The sequence below is a fragment of the Erpetoichthys calabaricus genome, chromosome 8 (genome assembly GCF_900747795.2).
Source record: "Erpetoichthys calabaricus chromosome 8, fErpCal1.3, whole genome shotgun sequence".
NCBI lineage: Eukaryota > Metazoa > Chordata > Cladistia > Polypteriformes > Polypteridae > Erpetoichthys > Erpetoichthys calabaricus.
The window spans coordinates 180,436,775-180,454,355 of NC_041401.2; the positions used below are offsets into that span (position 1 = coordinate 180,436,775).

At 40.0% G+C, this 17,581-nt stretch overlaps 1 protein-coding gene across 2 annotated transcripts in view; it reads left to right on the forward strand.

The window, feature by feature from the left end:
• LOC114656352 (rho guanine nucleotide exchange factor 10-like protein) overlaps positions 1-17,581 on the forward strand; it is a 273,754-nt gene that overhangs the window by 60,306 nt on the left and 195,867 nt on the right. For both annotated transcript variants that reach the window (XM_051930746.1, XM_028807943.2), the window contains exons 2-3: positions 2,211-2,466; positions 5,209-5,236. In XM_051930746.1, coding sequence (XP_051786706.1) covers positions 2,217-2,466; positions 5,209-5,236 — 278 coding nt within the window. In that variant the 5' untranslated portion in view covers positions 2,211-2,216. The remainder of the gene's footprint in view (positions 1-2,210; positions 2,467-5,208; positions 5,237-17,581) is intronic.

A 17,581-nucleotide genomic window follows, 5' to 3' on the forward strand; every position in this document is an offset into this window, starting at 1 on the left:
GTCTGTCTCTGTCTATTATATACTGTCATTCATGTCTCTCTGTCTATTATATAGTGTCATTCATGTCTCTCTGTCTATTATATAGTGTCATTCATGTCTCTGTCTGTCTGTCTATTATATAGTGTCATTCATGTGTCTGTCTGTCCTCTGTCTATTATATAGTGTTATTCATGTGTCTGTCTCTTATATAGTGTCATTCATGTCTCTCTGTCTGTCTGTCTATTATATACTGTCATTCATGTGTCTGTCTGTCCTCTGTCTATTATATAGTGTTATTCATGTGTCTGTCTCTGTCTGTCTATTATATAGTGTCATTTATGTCTATTTGTCTGTCTGTCTATTATATAGTGTCATTCATGTCTGTTTGTCTGTCTATTATATAGTGTCATTCATGTCTCTCTGTCTGTCTGTCTATTATATACTGTCATTCATGTCTCTCTGTCTGTCTGTCTATTATATAGTGTCATTCATGTCTCTCTGTCTGTCCATTATATACTGTCATTCATGTGTCTCTCTCTGTCTGTCTGTCTGTCTATTATATAGTGTCATTCGTGTCTGTCTGTCTGTCTGTCTGTCTGTCTGTCTATTATATAGTGTCATTCGTGTCTGTCTGTCTGTCTGTCTATCTATGCATGTTCAAACTTGGCCCCAAGGGCCCGCTGTGGCTTCAGGGTTTTGTTTACACCAGGTTCATAAACACTGACAATAATTGATAGCACTGATCTCGTTTAATTAGCTGGTATTTTTTTCCCTCCTTTCTTACTGTACATTCAGAAAAGCACAGCAGCATGATTTTTAAAAAAATTTTGTTGATTTCATTATACAGTATTTTGCCCTTCCTCTGTGCACTTTGCTCCCTTCATTGTATCTTAATAATGACAATTAAAAGCGAGCAGAGCAGACACCCAGGCAAACAACACTGAATAATCAAAGGCTGCAACTACTTTAGCATCACACTTACTAATTACTAAATAATGGATTAATGAAACCATTAGAACACATGGAAAAGTGGATTGAAAACAAAGATGAAAATATTGTTAAAAAAATATACATTATTCCCATATAACTGCTTAGTACATTTTAATATAATTTTTTTTTTTTTTTAAAACAAACTTAGTTTTCTTATTTCTGTATTGTTCCTAAAACACATAATCTGGAAAAATCTGTTAATTAGCCCAGGAGTCCAATTAAAAGCAGAAGCTGGTTGGAACAAAAACCTGCAGCCCTAGTGGGTCCTCAGGACTGAGATTGAGAACCCCTGATAGATAGACAGACAAGTAGGAAAGACACTATATCATGTAGTGTTTTTTCTATCGATCTGTGTGTCTGTCTAACGGTTAAACCAATGAACGTTCTCCAGGATAGGATGCTACAGAAATAGGACTGATGACATTCTGACTGTCCCGACTCACCCAGGCCATTCCTATGTGCATTTATACAAAAGGCAAATAAAGAATCTTAAGAAAGCAATCCTGACATTTTCAAATATGAGGGAAGTGTTTCTTTAAGACCCAACAGCTCTTATTAGTGGGTAATTGGAGGTCTGTTGGCTGAATTTCCGGATGAGCAGGTTACAATGGTGTGTTTCCCCTTGGGGGAAGGAGTCGGGTTGTGGTTGTCCCCTTGGCAATTTTTTTACAGGTCAAAGTAGATTTGTGTTTTTCCCTGATCATAACATTCAAGGCCATAGAAACACTTTGGTTTGAGGCTGAAGGAATTTGCAGGGTAGTGATTTTGTCCATAAGCAAGTTCCAAATGAAATTATTTTTTCTCACTTCAGTTCCATTTAACAGTACCTGGCAGGATAGGGGGGTTCTATTTGGAATTTTTCCTATGGTTAATTGCAGCATGACCATCTGAAATCCCACATAGTATCATTGCTGGATCCCTTGGTGGTTGTGACCCTCTGATGTTAATCATTGTCATCTGTAAAGTACATCCCACACTTCTTTTCCACAAAACAGGATAATCTCTTTTCAGTCTTCCATTCCTCAAATTTGCCCAAGAAATTGTCCAACCCAACCCCTTCACTGTCATACTTTTCCCTCATTCCCCCTTCATCCTTTTAAATTTGTACTTTGCACCCCACCTCCCCTCAACTTCATATTTGCACCAGCTGGCTAGTCTGTTAATCCCTGTACCAATCTGCCCCATCTTTGTTCAGATGACAAGGTTTTTGAGGTGTCCTCAATGATCCGTTTCTTTCATAGGGGCCCATGGCAGCTGCTGTAGCCGTACCCTCCGATGAAAAGAAAGAGCAGGAAGAAGGGGAAGAGGAAGAAGAGGATGAAGAAAATGGAGAAAAATTTGACTTTGATGACAGTGGAAGCGAGCAGGAGGAACTGAGCCTTCAGGAGAATGGGCATGAAGGGAAGGGCCATGATGAGGTTGCTGCTGAGCTGGCCCCAGCAGAAACTCCGATGGAGTCTCCCACAGTGTCCTCTGCTGGTCAGGGGGATGATGCAGGTAAATACTGTAACACATGAATTATGGCTGTCATTTGACTCTTACATGCCCTTTTCTGACTTAGTGAGCATTTTCTTGAATTCAATTCTTCTAAACCAAGTTGCAGCATGATCATGTAAAAATAAAAGTTATTTCTTTTTAGGATTTGACTAGTTCAATTTCAATGCTCTGAAAATCTGACTGGACATAAAATAAAACAACGAATAAGAAACATTTCTAGTGGAGTCCAAATCAGAAATTATAAAAAGATCTTTTCTCCCAGTTCACAAACCCCTGTGAATAAGTAAGAGGAAAGGGGGAAAAAAAGGTCACTGGTCCATAGTCATGCCAACTGAGTGGCAGCTGACCACTTGTGGATAGTGGGTGGCATTGGATGACCCGTTTAATCTAGAGAGGCGAGAGTTCTGAAAGAATAAATCTGTAAAAGGAAGATTTCCAAAAGCTAGAAAGATGTAACATTGTTGCCACATTCTGTGCCATGATTAGTGAGAAGAAATACCTTTACTAGAAACCTTCTGTTTTCCTCACCTGAAAAATCACAGAACATATTTGTCATAGCCTAGCAGAGTAACAACAAAATACAGTGTAGGGCCATTAAGCCATGGTGATTGGGGTCCAAACTGCTTAACCGCGGCTTAGGTGGTCCGCGGCTTAAATATTTTTTGATAATGCATAAATTACAATAAATAATGAAATTAATGAATACCATTGTTTCTAGCCTCACAAAATGCATTAAAAGTTGCTTTGTCTAATTCTGGATCTTTTGCTGTTCTGGCTCTCTTACGTCTTAAACCACCTTCATCAAGCTCATCAAGAAATGTTCTTAATTTGTTTTCATCTCTGATCCATCCGCGTAGTGTTGACTCAGGTACCCCTAACTCTCTGCTTACTTAAATGCGAGTTTCGCCGTTTTGTATTCTTTCGATGACATCCAGCTTTTGCTGAACATCATATGAAGCGTGTTTACGTTTATTACTCATGGCGTAAAATTTTTTAAAGCAAATATGATGTGCTCGCTATAGATTCAGAAACTGAAGTGATTTACGTTGGGTTTGTGACTCATAGTTATACAATTTCAAGTTTTATCAGATTACCGAATTAAAAATAATACTTTAAATACGAGTCGATTTTTTTGCAGATTTACCGCGGATTAACTTTGTAGCATTGTAAGGTGTGAATCGGTTACAATAGCAGCCTCCATAACGCTGACACTCAGCGTGATTAAAACAGATTAATATTTGAATTTCTTAATTTGTCTTAAAAAAGGGGCTCCCAACCTGAGGCTGCGTTGCAATTTGGCAGAACTGAGTGAGGAACGTTTTCCATCTTTATTGTGGTGCAATCAGCGTCTTGTAGTGTTCTGTCATTTATTCTGTTCTATAATATGAAAAGATTCAAGCATTGCACGCACAACTGTCCCCTGTGAATTAGTCGCAGAAATGCACGTTCATGTGGGTTCCTTGTTGCAGGCAGAGGTATTTTAATAATAATAATAATAATTCTTTGCATTTATATAGCGCTTTTCTCACTACTCAAAGCGCTCAGCAATTGCAGGTTAAGGACCTTGCTGAAGGGCCCAACAGAGCAGAGTCCCTATTGGCATTTACAGGATTCGAACCGGCAACCTTCCGATTGCCAGTGCAGATCCCTAGCCTCAGAGCCACCACTCATTTTGACCTTGCAATGATCCGTAGACAACGTTGAGGTCTTGTCTGGACTTCTGTGCAAGTCTGATTGTGAAATATCATAGATTTCAAGATTTGATTGACATTTTTGCCTGGGGGTTTGGGGACAAGGGAGACTAAACTGAGTGCAACACCTGCTTGCTTATACTCTGCCCAAATTCCCTGCTGGCAGTCCTGACAGTAGCGCAGCATTTTTTTAATTGTGTGGCACATCTGTTTTTGAATTGTTATGAGGGGACAAAGCTTGTCAACTGTGTGTTGGAACTGTGGCTTTGTTTAAGTGAGTATGCCCAGTGATGGACTGGCAATACTGACCATTGTGCGCTTCTGCCCTGTGAATGATGGTACAAGCTCTAACTGCAAGTGACTCTGAGAAGCCAAGCAAAATTACACCTTTTATTGGCTAACTAAAAAGATTACAATATGCAAGTTTTCAAGGCAGTTCAAGCCCCTTCTTCAGGTAAGATGTCATCTCTGTAATTGAAAAAGCAGGTTCAGAAAATGCCTCCATGCATGTTTCGAGATAATGATTTCTAATTTGAGATATTTATGATTTCTCCAGAGTGATGTTCAAATCACAAATGTGGTGTAATGCTTTTGATTGTCATCTGTTGATAGGTCTATCCATTTCCTAACCTTCTTGTCCAGTTTGGGGTTACCAAGACCCAGTGCCTATCTTTGCAGATTTGGGCATAGTGCAGGAACCATCCCTGGACAAGGTGCCAATACATGGCAAGGCCAGATGAAAGCAATGCTTTTCTTTTTTTAACTGTGTGACTAAATGATTAAAAATAGAAGCTTAAAATCACAGGTTCATAACAGCCTGTCCGGGGAAGACGTGTATGCACGAACAGAGACTGGGCTTGTTAGCATGGGACTTCGGTTAAGCAAATAGCTAGCTCTGTCTCTAGATTGTCTTTCCCACAAAAGGTGCCATGATAAACAAATAAAGCTGCACAATCAGAATACACAGCTAGTCAATGTTTTATTACTGTTTTCCTCATATCTCATATGATCTCATATCCGTTTTTTTTTTTCTTTCCTGCTCCTTTGGAAGATGTGACAGACTTGAAGCCAACTGATGAGTAAGTAATGCTTTTATATCTTTCTTTTTCTTCTCTCTTTTTCTCTTCTTTCCTTATGTTCATATTTGATAGTTATAGAAGGCAGAGGCTTAAAAGTTAGAGGTGATAGAGAAAGATCAGACTCCTTTGAATGAGAGTGGGCTCTCGAATGTTTATGATGGCTTTCTCCTGTAAAACGTCAATTCAGGTTATCCATCCACCCATTTACTGAACCTGCTCACCTGATTGTAGCGCTGTAGGTACAAAGAGATGATCCTGAGGTCACTGGTGCAATGCAGAAACCAAATCTAATCGGGGGGGTCAGTCCATCACATACAGTCTAGCTCTAGTGATTTTTCTCTTTCTAATCCTATGTATTATAATGTTAAAACATTATTATTTTTTTCCAAGTTGCATGATCTTATCAGTTTTTCTTACAACCATTTGATGACCTTTTTCATTTTTATTTTTTACATTTCATTATAAAACGGTAGCTTATTAATTGCTGTACTTTTGCATGGTTGAGCTGCTTATCCATAGGTTTTAGAAAGGCTGTTCCCCGATTTCGTAGAACTTTTTCCTAAATTCCAGGCAGTGACAACTGCACTTACAGCAGATCACCACTTGATGGCTCTGTTCTTTTGTTTGTCAGATATCACTGGTTGACAACAATTTTACTCCAAGGATTGTGGTGGATATCCTAAATGAGTCCAAATATGAAGTCATACTATTTTCTATCAGGTTTAGTTTTCATTTAACACCACATTTATGTTTTCACCCTTTAATGTGATTGTTGGATAAAAATATTAGTATATAAATATATATTTTTCAAATATACTCTTGGCCATGAACACAGTATGGATGAGTGGTGTTTGCTCAATGACTCCACAAAAGTCAGCTTGAAAGCTGTCCTTCTCCATAACTTGTAGCACATCCTACTAACGTGAAAGAGCTCAATGAGAATGTGACATTACTGTTAGAAATCATTAATTATCAGAAGTTTATAAGTGGAATATCTGTTGAGATCTAAAGGTTGATTGCACTCTTGCTTGGTTATACGAAATCCACATGGACTTCAGAAGATGTTATCCATCTGAAGCTAAGCCTGTTCGGCCCCAGCTAGTACTTGGATGGAAGACCCACCAGGAAAAGCTTGGGTTGCTGCTGGAAGAGGTATTGGTGAGGCCAGCAGGGGGTGCTTACCCTGTGGTCTGAATGTGGACCCCAATTCCCCTGTGCAGTGGTGGGGACACTGTGCTGGAAAAATAGTGCTGTCCTTCAGATAAGACATAAAATTGAGGTTCTGACTCTCTGTGGTCATAAAAGATCCCTGGGCAGCCTTCATAAAGAGCAGGATGTATGCAGATGTCCTGGCTAAATTGCCCACGGTGATCTGGTCATTCTAGACCCCTAATTATCCCCTGTCTTTAATTAGCTAACTGTTTCTCATCTCCTTTACCACCTAAAAGCTAATATGTGGTGAGCGTACAGGTGCAAAATGGCTGTTGTCGCATCATCCAGGTGGATGCTGCACATTAGTGGTGGTTGTGGCTACCCACTCACTATTAAAAAAAAAAAAAAAAAAAAAAAAACTTGAGTAGTGAGAAAAGTCCTATATAAATGTAAAGAATGATTAGTATTATTATATGAAAACTATTATGAAACCCCTTAAGGGATGCCTGTTGACTCTGAAACCCAAAGACCCACCACATTATTCTAGCATTTCCTCTATGTTGGTACTTGATAAGTTTTACCATGTGCCATACAGCAGCCTTAATTATTTTGGTGTTATATTTCAGCCATGGTCTCATCCCTGCCTCATGTATGTTTTATTTTATTATTTTTTTTAATTTATTACATTTTGTTGTTAGCTCTGTTTTTGGTTTTGTATGTATTGTATTTATGCAATATTGTGATGTCTATTAATTTTTGTTAATTGTGTATTAAGTTTGTGGTTTTAGTTATCTGCCCTGTCTCCTTTATGTGGAGCCAGATGAGATGGGGCCACCTGATTATGCAGCTGTTATAATATTTAAAGGGAAGAGACAGTTATACTTGAGCTTTGACATTGCATTTTTGACCTTTGATTTCTGTTTGTGATTTTGTGCTTCTGTTTTTCGATTCCCTGCTATCATGAAAGGTACAGATTCTAATTTTGCGATTATTGCTTTAGCTTTTGCCATTTCAGGCAAAATACATTCCTGCTCCTGTTTCTTACCCTGTCTTTTGTGATCGCTTTTTTGGGAATTTATTAACAAATTCTTAAGTGTTCAAGGAACTTTGTTTTCAATTTGCCAGAGGTTTTTGCAGTTGTTCCCTCTCACCTTTTGACATTTGTGGACATTTTGATATTTTCTGAACTTTAGAAGCTTTACATTTCTGGGCCTGTGCAGGCAGGAAGCCTGTCTGTTGAGTCTAGGTCCAGACGCCCTTCGGGGATGAGGCTTGCTATATTGGAGGTGATCATTGAAACCCACACACCATTTTTGTTGTGATCTGGTGATTTCTTTCATTTTTAACAATTATCCAGAAGCCATTTTATTAAAGGTATTTATCCAATTTTGGGTTTTCTTACCCTAGGAATTTGATGGTAAAAGTTTGTCCTGGAAGGTCTTTGTGAAAACTTTACATTTTATTACCATTTTCTTTTGTTGTGGTTGCCCTTTTTTGTGTACTTTTCATGTCAGTTATTGTCATGGTATCCTTTCCCAGAAGGACCTGGGATGCGTTGTGGATGACGTCATCTGACTGGCCATATAAAGGTAGGCACATGCATCCCATTATTATTCAAGATTTGAATAAACTTTGTGTGTGTTTGGTTAGCTATTCTGGTGAAGATTTATTTGGTGTCTCGACATTTTTAGCTTTAAGATGTTGACTTTTGGTTAGTATATAAGCTTTGACAACAGTACTAGTTATGAGTTTGACCGAAATTTGACTGCACTATTCTCCTGGTCTCTCATAAAAATATTTCACTATCTCTCTCTCTCTCTCTCTCTCTAAAATATTACAATTTTGTGCTTGATTTTTCCAAAGCTCAAAACCTGGCAGTTTGGACCAGTTGAAAAAGAGCTCCCCTTCAAGTTCTTGTGTGCCACAGCTGGCCACTTCAATTTAATTCTGACCTCCATGACTACAGTGTATGGATGGGCCATTTTGTTACCTGTGTATACACTCCTGGAACAAGTTTTTAGGAACGGAACACTGCCCCAATACTGAGTAGGACCTCCATTTGCTGTCAGAATACCCTCATTTTTTTGTTGTATAAATTCCACCAAATGTTGGAAACATTCCTTGGAATATCTGGTTAATGCTGCACAGGCACATTTATACTGTGAATCTCTCGTCCTATCACATGCTAATGGTGTTTATTTGGATTCAATCTGGTGACACAGAAGGTCACTCAAGAACACTGAACTCATTGTCATTGTTCACTAGTCTAGTCTGTTCACACAAAGTAGGTCGGGTTCATGAATTCTTACTGTTGGTGCCAAATTCTGACCCTACCATCTGTGTTCTTGAGTGGAAATTGATCTATCGTCAGATCAGGCTACATTTTTTCCGGTCTTCAGCTGTCCTGTTTTAGTAAGCCTGTGCCCGGTGCAGTCTCAGCTTTCTGTTTTTGGCTGTCAGGAGTGCAAACCCAACGTGGTCTGCTGTTGTAGACCATCCACCTTAAGGTTCGACATTGTGTGCATTCTGAGGTACTTTTCAGTTGTACTAAGTGGTTATCTGAGGTACGGTATCCTATCTGGCATTACTCCTGTGACCTTTCTCATCCACAAGGTGTTTCCGTATACAGAACTGTCATTCACTGGATTTTTTTTTTTCTTCACACTATTTTAAGTAAACTCTAGAGACATTTGTGCATTAAAATTCCAGGAGATCAGCAGTTACAGAAATACTGAAACCGACCAGTCTGGCAACAATAATCGTGTCACTGTCAGAGTCACTTGAATTACTGTTTTCCTTATTCTGGTTGTAAGAGCCATTTGTTAGTTAGTAAGTTTATGTTAAATTGATAGAAGCATTTTCTTAGGTATGTTAAAATGTTTGCCTATATATTAGTGCATGGTCAATAAGAGGTTCTATTATAACCCCCACAAGCTAAACTATAAATGGAATATTCTAATTATTTCATATCCCGCTGACTACAGATTAGTCCCAGTTTATGATCTGCCTTGCAGTTGGTAAGGCATAGAGGTTAAACAGTTTCAAACCATACCATACGGTGTGTACTTACAGAACATACTCAATGTATTACGTGAAGCCTATGTAAGTTTGCCATAGAGAAATAACACAACTTTGGGCTGTGAAACTTCTTTTGTTATGTGTTTGACTCATGCTGGATCCTACTTTGCCAACTCGGTAGCTGCTCGATTTTGGGAACCTGGAAAAGACGCAGGTGCACTACTGTTTGATGTTAACATGAATTAAAGCTCTTGCCAAGTATCTGCATGATTTTTATGCATTGCACTGCTGCCATATGATTGGCCAAATAGATAATTGCATAGATAAATAGGTATATACATGGTCCTAATAATTTGCTCAGTGAATGTAAATTGACAGGGTTATGGTGGTGAACCAGGTATTGTTGCTACTTAGGCCTTATTCTAGCTGGATTACCTTTTGCATTGCATTTATATGTTAGAGTTGTGCGGTATATCAGTACTGAAAAAGTGCAGAAAAACTCAATTTTCAAAACGGTACAAACCAGCATTTTGTTAATGTTGGCACTAGAAGTAAATTGAAGTTTTCAAGCAGCTCGAGCTCAGTCGTTTCTAAATGTGATCAGAACTCCAAGGTGGGGAACTGTCTGCGGTTTCATTTTAATATACAAATTATATTTACCAAGGGGCCCAAATCGCTCTATAACATATATTTATATATTGTGACCAGCAAGAGAGTTGCAGCACCCCAAATCCCAGACAGGAGGTGTTTATTAAACAAATACAGTCGACCCTTGATATACGACCAGCCTGACATGTGAACAACTTTGGTTTACGACCAAAATTTTTGTTTTGAATTACGACCAACGTCTTGCGTTACGACCCGAATGCGGTCACGTGTATCCACTTGCGCGATTGTAAACAAACAGACGAGAGCGTTTGTAAGTGTCAGTCGGAGCCCAGATACATGTGTTTGTGGACGTAATTTTGGTCAGTGCAGTGATTTATATAATTCGATAATTGCTAAGGAAGGAAGAGAAGGTAATGAAGGTAAAGAAAGCAATCACAATCAAAACAAAGAAGGAAATTGTGCGGAAATATGAGAGTAGCATTCATGTGACCGATCTCGCTAATATGTACAGCATGTCGAAATCCACCATCTCGACAATTTTACAAAGAAAAGATTTGTATAAGGAGGCTCCTTCCAAACAATAACCACCTTCCATTTCATTCTCCTCCTCCTCCTCCCTTCCTGCAACCCAAAGATTAAGAAAATGAAATGGTGAGTACAGTATGAAATTGTTGTTTCTGGTAGGCTAGGCACTTTTTATAACTTTTTGGTTAGTACATTAGAAAAATTATTGGCGTTTTGGTAAATTATGCACATTATACAACCCTTTTTTTTATTATGAAAAGGTTAAGTAAGTCTTGCTGTGGGAGGTTCGGAACGCATTATGGGTATTTCCATTATTTCTTATGGGAAAAATAGTCTTGACTTACAACCAACTTGAGTTATAACCAGCCCTCGTGAACGAATTGAGTTCATAAGTCAAGGGTCCACTGTATATTACAAAGGCTTCCAACAGATAGTGGCACAAGCACAAAATAATGCCTGTCTGTCTGTCTATCTACTGTATTTGTCTCTGTCTTTTTCTTTCTTTTGCTTTTTTTCTTTCTTTCTTCTCCACACCTCTCTAGGCACTTCCTCTGTCCTTCACAACCATCTCCAGCTTGCCTGGATGAGGTCGAGCAGTTCCTTTTTTTTCTTATAACTTGGGGTACTTCCATTGCTACTGCACCCCGTTGGGACAAAATGGAAGTTCCACAAAGCACAGATCGCATATCCCTTCAGGACCACCTGGCAACACCCCTAGAACCTGACAAGGCTGCTCTAGGAGACTCCAGTTCCAAGCATGAATTGCTGGTGTCTACACAATTCGCGTCGCCCGAGGGGGCTTGCCAATTCAGACCCTTCTGTGCCCTGTCCCATGTCCTCCTTAAATATATATCTAAACCATATTTAAATATACAGTATTTAGAGAGCATTTATGAGGTCAGGCACTGATGATGGACAAGAAGGCCTGGCTCACTTGCAGTCTCGGCTGTATTCATCCCAAAGGTGTTCTATCAGGTTGAGGTCAGGGTTCTGTGCAGCCACACTAAACTCGCTCCTCCATTTCTTTATAGACCTTGCTTTGTGCACTGGTGCGCTGTCATGTTGGAACTGGAAGGGGCCAAACCCAAACTGTTCCCACAAAGTTGGGAGCATGAAATTGTCCAAAGTGACTTGGTATGCTGAAGCATTAAGAGTTCCTTTCACCGGAACTAAGGGGCCAAGCCCAACCCCTGAAAAACAACCCCATATAATCCCCCCACTACCAAACTTTACACTTGGCGCAATGCAGTCAGGCGAGTGATGTTCTCCTGGCAACTGCCAGACCCAGACTTGTCCATTGGATTGTGTGATTCGTCACTCCAGAGGACACGTCTGCACTGCTCTCAAATCCAGTGGCGGGTGGTGGGCTTTACACCACTGCATCCGACATATTGCATTGCACTTGGTGATGTCAGGCTTGGATGCAGCTGCTCGGCCATGGAAACCCATTCCATGAAGCTCTCTCTCCACGCTGCACTGTTCTTGAGCTTTTAGGGGTCTGTAGCTATTGACTCTGCAAAAAGTTTGCAACATCTGCACACCTCAGCATGCGCTGTCCATGCTCTGCGATTTGACGTGTCCTACCACTTCGTTGCTGTTGTTCCCAGTTGCTTTGTTATAATACCACTAACAGTTGACTGTGGAATATTTAGTAGCGAGGAAATTTCATGAATGGACTTATTGCACAGGTGGCATCCTATCGCGGTAATACGTTTGAACTCACTGAGCTCTTGAGAGCCACCCATTCTTTTACAAATGTTTGTATCAGCCGTCTGCATGCCTGGGGGCTTGAGGTTATATACTTATGGCCATGGAAGTGATTAGAACTCCTGAATTCAAGGATTTGGAAATGGGGCCCCAATACTTTTGGCAATATATAGTATATATAAAGGTAAACTTGCTGGATGGTTCAAAGAGGAGACTCCTGTCATTGATGTACGAAGAAGGCATACGATTGTGCGCCGAGCAGTAAAGTGTGCGTACGAATTATCTGTTTTATTGCTTCAGAACTGTTTTAATACCAGTATTGAGATCCAAGAGCTGGTATTGGTACCAAAGGCAACACTAGTACCTGTGTACATGCAGCTATCTGGTAGTAGATCTGTTTTGTAACCACAGTTCAGAGACTTGCTATTGTATTGTATGTGTTAATGAGCCTAAATTGACCAGGTGTGAAGTAGTGAACATTTGTGTGCTCCATTCAAGCACTTGCTGCTCTAATGAAGCAGTCCTACAAGTTCAGTTGATTTATTTATTATGGCCTTGGGGATAACTGAATGCTCTCACTCTGAAATAAAATAGTGTCAGAATGTCCATGTGTGCAGCAGTGCATGATTCATTTTGGCACAGATGTCAATCTAACTATTGAACTGCTCAGTGTAAATATAACAGAGCCAGCTATTCTCTACCCAAAGGTCAGTGGAGCTGTGCAGAGGTTGCAGTGACCTGTGCACCAATATGCTCTCCCAGAATGAAAGTTTACAAAATATGAATTCTTCTGTAGTGTGGCTCTGAGGTTTTGGGCTGACGGAATAATCATCGCCACACTTAGCATATACACATGAGCAAGTAAATATGGACGCAGATGTGTGGTCTGCTAGGGTCAGCATGCGGGCGAATCCCACCGCTCTGGAGTCCCTCTGGTGCTGAAGAACAGCTCCTTCTAGCTATGGAAAGCCCACATGGTCTGTGTCAGGTGGTTGCCCCTGTTATCCAAATGCGGCTTGCCAATCTCGGATTAAAAAGAGGAGCAAAGGAAGTACAGAGAGAGAGAGAGAAAAAAGAGAGCAGGAAGCACACATTAGTCTGTGGCTAGTGCTGGCTGGCTGGCATCAGGCACCACCTTTTTTGGGTTACGTAATGATTAGGCATGGCTCCCTTCATTTTTTTCAATTATGTCAGAATCCATTCCGGGCAACGCTTTCAGTTCCTGAGTGTTTATTCTCAATTCCGCATTCCTAATGTCTGGGCAATCAAAGCGTTAAAAGTGCTGCGGCAGAGTCGGCCCGACCTTCTACCCTCCGGCAAGTTGCATATTGATGAGATCTTCCTGTGGTGCCTCACAGGCTGTCCCCAGTGTGAAGAAGGAGATTCCTCTTTTTTTTTTTTTTTTTTTTTTTCTTGCTTTGCTGTTTCTCATGGCAGTCAGCAGTTCAGTACGGCAGCCAGAGTGGCCATTTGAAGGGGGACTTGATGGTTTTAGGGAAGCCCACTGGTAGGGTGGGCCGTTAACTCCTGCCATGCCGACAGCATGTTCACAAAACGCTACTGGAAGCGCAGGTAGGTGGATTTCTACTGCTGTTATCGGCTCCTTCAGGGGAGGAGGACTGTCTGGGAGGCCTAAGGAATTTCGGAATGTGCAGCTGCATTATCAAGCACTTCTTATGGTTCAAAGGCCACCAGATGGGTCAAAACATGCCTCCCATGCTAGTTTTTAACAATGAGCAATGTTTGTCTTACGCAGCCTGATCTTAACAGTGTTGTTAAAATTCCGCCTTCTCAAAGCAGTTTTGAGAAAAGTGAAGAAGCACAAGTATTTGATTATTTAAATAATTTTTATAGCTGAATTCTGGGGTACCAGAGTGTCGTCGTGAGTAGAGCTGCTGGCTCATAGCTCCAAGAGACGGGGGTTCACTTTTGTGTGGAATTTGAATGCTCTTCCTTTGTTGTAGTTTTTCTCTGGGCACTGTAGATCTTTGACGTCTCCAGATTAGCCTGGTGGTTTTATGCGTGTGTGCGCTTTGCATTGCACTAGTGCCCCATTCAAATTTGGTTCCTGGTCTGTGCCTGCCCCTGCTTTAATAGGCTCCAACATCCTGAATTGTATTAACTTAAGCAGGTTGGAGTAATGGATGGATGGCCTGAATTTTAAACCCCTTATGTAGTAAAAAAATATTTGTGGATAGTTCCTTCAGGTGAAAGCAGAACTTATGGAGTTCATTCTACTAAGTTGGATTTTCCTTGTTAAATGCATTTGTCCTGGAAGGAGAACTGGTGTAGGTAACCTTGGGTGAAGCAGAGATGAACATTTACTACATAGACTATTGCTACGTGATGTTCATTCAATACCATTAATGACCAACATCACATCCAGGGCTGATACTTACCCAGTACAGGCGGGGCTAACATTTGTATTACAACAAGTTGGCTTGGGAAATGACGTAATGTTTAACAAACTTTTCACAGAATTATGTAGACTTCAGATTCCAAAGCATTGTACAGTATATCCCTTGTGGCTTGCAGGGAGCAGTCCAGATAAGTCCAAAGAGATCTAAAAATGGCGATTTGGTAGCAAAAAGTCATACATTAAAAGTGTAACATGGGAGAACTTACTTTTAAAATGTTTTGTAATACTCCACCCAAATTTTTTTTTTCTTTTTTTCAAATGTTTTACTTACCCCATGTGGTTTGTAGTGACAACTGAGAAATTTTTAATCTCATGTTTTTGTGGAGAATGGACATAAAGATTCTGATAGAGCTTCCCCCATTGGTGACCAACACTGGGCAACAGCAAACAGTATTCAAAATATCTCTATTATAAAAGAAAATCTTCAGATGAGACAAGACTATTGCCAAAAGATTTTTTCAAGTTGGTAAGCGGGGGTTCCACCCTCTTCTCAACCATTTCCGATTAATGGCCCAAGCCCACGGTCCTCTCACCTCTCATTCGTGTGAATGATTTTGTCAGACACAGTTCCTGCGCTCTCAGCTCTTTTAAATTTTTACGTTTTCCTCACTTTAAGTTCCCAATAAAAGAAGACTTCTGTCCAAATCTTATTGAAGAATTTCATCCCGTAGGGTTATCAGCAGAAGAAATGAGTACACGGGCAATCCTAGCACCGAGAAACGATAAAGTCAAACAAATTAACGTGAAAATTGTCGATCGATTGCACGGCAAATTGGTTAAATGCGTATCAATAGACTACGCTGAAACAGTTGGTGGTGATGGTGCGGAAGATGAAAACATCAACTTACAATATCCCGTAGAATATCTACAACCATTAACACCGTCTGGTCTCCCACCGGCCAAATTACTGTTGAAAGAAGGATGTATCATAATGTTATTGCGTAATTTATGTCTGAGTGATGGGCTATGCAATAGGACAAGATTAGTTGTATTAAAAATTGGTTGAACAATTCTGACATGTAAAATTTTAACAGGTGACGAGAAACGTAATGTAGTACATCTTCTGGGGATAACATTAGACACCACAGGAGATCTTGATGTGCCATTCGTATTAAAACATTTACAGTTTCCCATTAGAATAGCTTTTGCTATGACAATTAACAAATCACTGGGACAAACATTCCAAAAAGTTTATTTATTAGAGAGAAAGAAATGATGTTCAATCACGGGTTGTTAAACTTTGTGTTGTCACAATATATGTCCAAACACGGAATCAAAATTCAGTACGATATTGACGAAAAGTTAATTCCAAATATTGTTTTAACTGAAGTTTTACAATAAAAGGGTGAGTTTAAAAAGTATTTGCATGTTCATTTCAAAGCCAAACAGAACAAAAACGTATAATGCAATGAATACCTCTAATGCAACATGAAACATAATTTTCTTTCAATTTATTACGTTTTACTATGATTAATTACTCACTGTAATGTAAAATAGTTAGTTCTATTATGCATATGCAACAATTCCCATGAAAATAACAATCTGTTTAAATTGTACATCTGTTTCCCCATACGCGAGTGGCAGAGCCACAAAGTGGTTGGCGTGTAGCACCCGCACGAGGGTAGGCGAGCGAAGCGAGCAGGGGGCAGAACCCCTTAGTTTATGATAAAAATCTTGCATAATCTACAGATCAAGTCATCCAGTCATATGCTCACAACATGAAACATGTGTGAATGAGGTTTAAGTTCTTAAATGGGGTGCCAACAAGCACTTTGTGACAGGGTAATGGAAAAACGGAGTGAGTGCAGAGAAATGTTGGGGGTGCCTGCCAGTTTGCTCCTTAATCCTTAGGTAAGTTTAAACAATACAAACCCACAAAGGTGCAAAGCACAAACAAAATGAAGAAAAACCACCCTCCTTGACTTTAAAAGCTATGGGCTTGTAAGACCCAGTCTGGATCTCCTCTGTTAAGTCTGGGTCCAACGGAGTTGTCCCCATTCAGGGATGTTGGGTTTTTATTGGTCTCCGACTGGAAGGGCCAAATTCAGTTCCCCCAAGGCGTGTCTTCTTGGAAGAGTTTTTGGGGAAGAAAGGAAACAATACTGTTTGTGACATCATACCCTCTCACCCCCACAGGCTATTGCTTACCTTAGACGAGCCTTTACGGTGCTCTGCTGATGCACAGGTGTGACTACCTTAAAAATCTCCTCTTGCTCAATCATGCTATATCAGTTATTCATTGAGTTCATGCAGTGCCTTTCAGAGTTTTTTGCAAGATGAAATATGAAGGATCTTGAAGGATCTGTGAAATTCTGTGTGAAATTGGCAAAAACTTTCACTGAGATGTTGCAGCACGCTGATGGAGAGGATTGTTTAAGCCGCACACAATGTTACGAGTGGTACTGATATTTCAAATCTGGCAGATGATCTCAAAACTGGTCGACGATCACGTTGATAAACTGCATGCTATGATATGTGAAAGTCACTGCTTAACTGTCAGCGAAGTTGATGAAGTAGTAGTAGTCATTAGTAAGAAGTTTGTGTCATACGATTTTGACCGAAAAACTTTAGATGCGGCAAAATTTGTGCCACATCTCTTGACAGAGGAGCAAAAAGCAAACCGTGTTGCAGTCAGCCAGGAATTGTTAGAACGTTCAAATACTGATGAAAACATTCTGAAACATGTCCAAAGAGATGATGAAAGGTGGGTGTGCAACCACTGCGGACTGTTTATTGTTTGTTCATGACGTTGAAAATCACCCTGAATGGCCGCCAATTTCTAAATATGGAAAATTTACCATGGCAGACAAAAAATGAGATCCAGGATGCACCCCAGAAATGGAAAAAGCATTGGGAGAGATGTAAAAATAGAGGAGGGGAATATGTTGAAGGAGACATGTCTGATGTTGTAAGCA